Here is a 5,885-nt window from a genome sequence, read left to right as displayed (position 1 = left end):
TATGTGCCAGGCACTGTGCTAAGACCTTTACAAATATTATCTCATGTCTAAAGCCATTTGCAAATTTATGTAAATGTCATCTATTATATTTTTCATTCAGACTTGTGATTTCATTGGTGTGAGGAATGGTAAAGGGAACTCCATCTACCCATGTAGATTAGCAATGATATCAGCTATTACTATTATTATTTGAGTGTGTATATGATATGAGCAGCTGGGTGCTTCAGTGGGTAGAACATTGGGCTTGGAATCAGGAAGACTCCTCTTCTTAAGTTCAAATCTGGCCTCAGGCACTTAGTAGCTGTGTGGCCCTGGGCAAGTCACTTAACCCTGTTTACCTCAGTTTCTTTGTCTGTAAAATGAACTGGAGAAGGAAACAGCAAATCTCTCTGGTATCTCTGCCAAGAAAACCACAAATGGGGTCGCAAAGAGTCAGACATGACTGAAATGACTGAATAAAAACAATGATATGTTATTGTCATTATTGTCATCATTATTAAATACCTTCCCCCAAAAGCAGTAAGGAATCATCTAAGAATCTTAGGCAGAGATTCTTGGAGTACCTTCTGGTACTCCGGACAGCAATTTTATGGCTCTGATTGGCCCTGATTTTGAGACTTAGAGATTCTGCTATTATTCCAGTAAGTATCACATCTGGTAGATGTGCCTTAAAGAGAAATCCCCATTTGAATTGCCCTACTAATGTTAGTGTATTACTTTAAGGCTTACAAGGTGCTTTCCTTATAATAACCCTGTGGGGTATGTAGGACAAACATGAGAATTTGTAGTACAATGGAAAGAATACTTGACTCTGCATGAACTCTGCCACTTAGTAGCTACATCAACAATTGTTTCACAAGAATTTATTAAGTGTTTAGTATGTGGCAGACATGATAAGTGCTGAGTATATATATATATATATATATATGTATATATATATATATACATATATATATGTATATATATATATACATATATATATATATATATATTTTTTTTTTTTTCTTTTTGGCTAGGCAATGGGGTAAAGTGACTTGCCCGGCTAGTAAGTGTTATGTGTCTGAGGCCGTATTTGAACTCAGGTCCTCCTGAATCCAGGGCCGGTGTTCTATCCATTTCGCCACCTAGCTGCACCAAGAGCATATTTTTCAAAAAAGCAACAACATGATCCCTGACTTCAAGGAGGAGTGGGAGAAGGGAGGATTAAAGAGAATACATCAGGAAGGGTCTTTTGTAGAAAGTAGGATTTGAACTGAATCTTGAAGGAAGTCAGGGAAGCCAAGAGATAATCTGATGTAATGAAGGAGAATGTTTTACACGTGGATGATCGCCATTGAAAAGATTATTTAAAAAGCCATTGACAAGGAGTTGGGAAATAGAATGCAGAAAGTGGGCCAGTGTTAGCTGGATCATAGAGTATGTAGAAAGGAATGAAGTCTAAGAAGTCTGGAGATGTAGGAAGGGAGCATCTTGTGAAGGGCTTTAAAAGCCAGAGGATTTATATTTAATTTTAGGGACATGTTGTTCGGTTATTTCAGTCATGTTTGACTCTTTGTGACCCCTTTTGGGGTTTTCTTGGCAGAGATACTGGAGTGCTTTGCCATTTCCTTTTCCAGCTCATTTGACAGATGAGGAACCTGAGGCAAACAGGGTTAAGTGACTTGCCCAGGGTCACATAGCTAGTGAGTGTCTGAGGCCATATTTGAACTCACAAAGCTGAATCTTCCTGACTTCAGGCCCAGTACAACCTAGCTGCAGGTAGTACGGAGCCAATATAGTTCATTGAGCAGAAGAATGACCCGTTCACAACTGTGCTTTAGAAAATCATTTTGGCACCTGAGTGACAGATAGACTAGAGTAAGGAGAGACCTGAGGAAAGGAGGCCAAATAACAGGTCATTGCAATAGCCTAAGCATGAAGTGATAAGGTAGTCGCAGTGTGAGCGGAGAAGAGATGGATATGAGAGATGCTGTAAAGGCAAAAACGAGAGGACTTGGTAGCAGATCCAATATGTGGGATGTGAGAGAGAGCGAGGGGTCGAGGATGACCTCTAGGCGTAGAGAGGGTTTAAAAGAGAGTGAGAGCAGAGGAAGAGAAGTCTTTCTGGAGTTTAGCTATGAGGGGGAGGGGAAATACAAGATGAACGTTTTTAAAGGATGGGGGGACACAGACATGTTTGTAGGCAACAAGGAAGCAGTTGGGGCAGCTAGGTGGTGCAGTGGATAGAGCAACAGCCCTGGAGTCAGGAGGACCTGAGTTCAAATGTGACTTCAGGCACTTGTTAGCTGTGTGACCCTGCGCAAGTCACTTAACCCTGATTTCCTCACCAAAAATAAACAGACAAAAGCCTAGGAAGCAGTCAATAGGTAGATATTGGAGATTAGTGGTAGAATGGAGATGATAAGGTGAGTAATATGCTGGAGAGTGGGTCAAGGGTATAGGTAGAAGGGTTTGCCTTGGCCCTCTCTTCATGTGAGATAGGGGAGGAGATAGTAGGGGAAAGCATTGGAGTGATGTGAGACTTGTGTCATCTTTGACAAATTACTTTACATCTCAAGGCTGCAGTGTCTGCAGAGGGCTGGATTAGATTAGCTTTAAAGTCTTTTTTAACTCTAAATCCTATTGTCCCCATTTTACAATCGAGGAAACTGAGGTGAAATGACTTGCTCGTGATTATACAATGAGTAAGAATCAAAGTTAAGATGTGAATCCAGGAGTGTGTCAGCTGTCTCTCTTGAACTCAGGGCCTCTGAGATGCTTAAGTGACACGACCTCAGTTAAAAAACTGCAGGAGAGAATATTAACACAGAACCAGAAAACTTAGTAGACTTCTTTTCTTTATCTGAGTGCAACTTTTGCAATTAATCTTCAAGCTTAAAACTCAACCGCCCTCCCCTTGCTATTCTTGGCAACGAAATCCATGTGTCTTATGCTATGGAATCCAGTGCCCCTTAAAAACCCTCAGAATTGAAAGAGGGGGGAAAAGTGAAAGGAAATCCATAGACTTTTAGAATTGGAAGGGCCCTTAGAAACCATCAGGCCTAGAGGTGTCAAACGGGCAACCCACCAGATGACTATGGCCTGAGCCAGATTAAGACGGAATTAGGAAAAATTTAACAAAATAAATAGAATTAGAATAGAATATAAAAAAATCTTCAAGTTATCCCAAGTAGATGAACTTGCCTAATGCAGTAGAAAGAGGCACTAGACCCGAAGTCGGGTCAAGTCTGATTTCTGATATTTACTAGCTGTGTGATGTTAGGTGAATAACAGCCTCTCTGATCATAATATTTCTCATCTGGCTTTTGTTGTTTGTTGCTATTATCGTTGTCATTGTTATAATAGACCTCTGACTCCGTTAGTACTTGAGGGAACTGCCTGGGACACTGAGAGTGACTTGCCCAGGGTCATAGCCAGTATGTGTCAGAGATAGGACTTGAAACTAGATCTTAGTAATTCTGAAGGATGTCTTTCTATTCACTAGCCACACTGTCTACTTATCTGTTAAATGGGGTTAATAATATTTAACCTGTCTGCCTTACAGACCTGTTAATGAGAGCCAATCAATCAATAAACATTTATTAAATGTCTAATGCGTGCCAGGCACTTTACTAAGTGTTGGTTAACCAAGGTAACACATATAAAGTGCTTTTCCAGCTAAATTGCCATATATGTGAACATATATGTTGTTTTGTTGTTTAATTTTTTTTCAGTCTTGCCCCCCTCTTTGTGACCCCATTTGGGGTTTTCTTGGCCAGGATACTGGAGTGGTTTGCCGTTTCCTTCTCTAGCTCATTTCACAGATGAGGAGACTGAGGCAAACAGGGTTAGGTGACTTGCCCAGGGTCACACAGCTACTAAGTATCTCAGGCCCTCCAAGCCCAACACTCTATCCTCTTACTAGCTGATACACGCGTGTCTGTGTGTACATACATACGCATGTGTATAGGTATAGGTGTATATGTATATGTACACACGTAACAAGTATAGCTATACACATCTATGCAGATGTGTATGCATGTATATATGCATATGTGTATATAAAGTACTCTACATGGAGCAACTATTTAATCAATATTTGTTGAATGAAATCCAAAGCAGTATGAGTATATAAGGAATGGCACAGGCCTCGGAGTTAGAACACCTTAACTTGGAGTCAGAAGGTGCAACCCCAACACTTGCTGGCTTTATAACCTTGGGCAAATTGTTCAGCTTCTTGAACCTCAGTTTCCTCATCTGCAAAATAGGAATAGTAATACATAGCCTATCTATTTCACAGGATCATTATGAGGAAAACACTTGGAAAACCTTAAAACTCTAAAGAAATGTGAGCTATTATTCATTTCCTTCTTTCCTTTGTAGGAACTTTAACTGACCTGTATTCTTCAAAGAGGATTCCCCACGGAGAAAGAACATCAGGTGGAACATCTGCATGTTGAGGAAGGTGACTAATAGACTTGTTTTAAAACCAGGGGAGACAGAGAGAAGTTAATTCCTTTTGAGACACATACAAAGATTTTTTTTCCCTCTAAAATGAATGACACAGATGTGATTAACTGTCCTATGGATTTTGAGATTTCCAGGACCATGCGCATCTCAGTTTTCTCCCTGGTGGTTTCAGCTGGTTTGCCCCTGAATTGCATGGCTGCCTGGGTTCTGTTTTTCCAGGTCAGGATGAAGAATATCCTCAGCACCTACATGATAAACATGGTGGCTGCCAACCTCTTTCAGATTTTCACGATTCCATTCTGGATCCACTATACCTACCTGGGGCACAGATGGGTGTTAGGGAGGGAGGCCTGCATAGCAATTGGGTTTTTGTTCACCACGAATTTCTATGCCAAAATTGCCTTCCTGTGTCTCATTGCCAAGGAGCGCTACTTTCACATTGTTTTCCCAATGCGTTGCCGTGGCCTGGGCACTGTGGCCATCGCTGTGAAAACCAGCCTCGTTGCCTGGGTGGTTACAGTTTTCTTTTGCTCCCTGGGCTCCTACTTTATATCTCAAGGAAAAGAAGAGACCCAACTGTGCCACGAAGGCTACCCACTTCCAGAGAGCTATGCTCGGTTCAAAATGGGCACCATGTTCTTCTCTTTCTTTGCACCACTTGGACTAATAGGCTTTTTCTATGTCAGCATCCTGTACAAAATTAGGCAAGTGAAAAATCTGGAGGCAAAGAACCAAGTCTATGGCTGCATTCTTCTCACTATGGTGACATTCTTTTTGATCTTTGGACCTTATCAAGTGACATCCTTCCTTAAGTATTTCTTGGAAAGCAGAAAGAGAGTGTCAGATATCTGTACAAAAGAGGAAATGCTATTTCTTCTTAAGGAAATCTCTTTATGTCTAATTACCCTTGAGGACATTCTGGATCCTGTGCTTTACATCTTACTCTTAAAAAGTACACGAGATAAATTTGCAGCCTCATGTAAATGTTTATGTTCTTCCCAAGAGAAACTAGTCACTTCACAGGAGATATTTATAAGCTCAGTTTAGAATTAATTTTTTTTTTAGTTGAGAGGAACCTTAAACAAAGTTTAATCCAACCTCCTTATTTGTCAGATAAAGAAATGAGACTCAGAAAGAGTGGCATACTAGATAGAGAAATGAACTTGATTTTCAGAACTGAGTTCAAAACTAGCCTCAGACACGCACTAGCTATGTGATCCTGGGCAAATCCTTTAACCTCTCAGCTTCTGTCTCCTTATCTGTAAAATGGGGATAACAATAGTACCAACCTCACAGGGTGTCGTGTGGGTCAAGTGAGATAATAAATGTAAAATGATTTGCAAACCTTTGTTGTTGTTCGGTCACTTCCAGCTCTCCAAGACCCTGTGTGGGGTTTTCTGGAGTGGTTTGTCATTTCCTTCTCCAGCTCATTTTAC

The 5,885-nt window shown here is 40.7% G+C and overlaps 1 protein-coding gene across 1 annotated transcript; it reads left to right on the top strand.

Moving 5' to 3' along the window:
* The first annotated feature begins 4,533 nt into the window (after window positions 1-4,533).
* On the top strand, window positions 4,534-5,496 carry LOC110212795 (putative G-protein coupled receptor 132). The gene has a single exon (XM_020992881.2). The coding sequence runs from the start codon at window positions 4,534-4,536 to the stop codon at window positions 5,494-5,496; it is 963 nt and encodes a 320-aa protein (XP_020848540.1).
* The last annotated feature ends 389 nt before the right edge of the window (window positions 5,497-5,885 follow it).

This window comes from Phascolarctos cinereus, unplaced genomic scaffold (genome assembly GCF_003287225.1).
Source record: "Phascolarctos cinereus isolate Bilbo 61053 unplaced genomic scaffold, phaCin_HiC Scaffold_726;HRSCAF=1367, whole genome shotgun sequence".
NCBI classification, from domain to species: domain Eukaryota; kingdom Metazoa; phylum Chordata; class Mammalia; order Diprotodontia; family Phascolarctidae; genus Phascolarctos; species Phascolarctos cinereus.
This window is presented reverse-complemented; position numbering and strand designations above follow the sequence as displayed.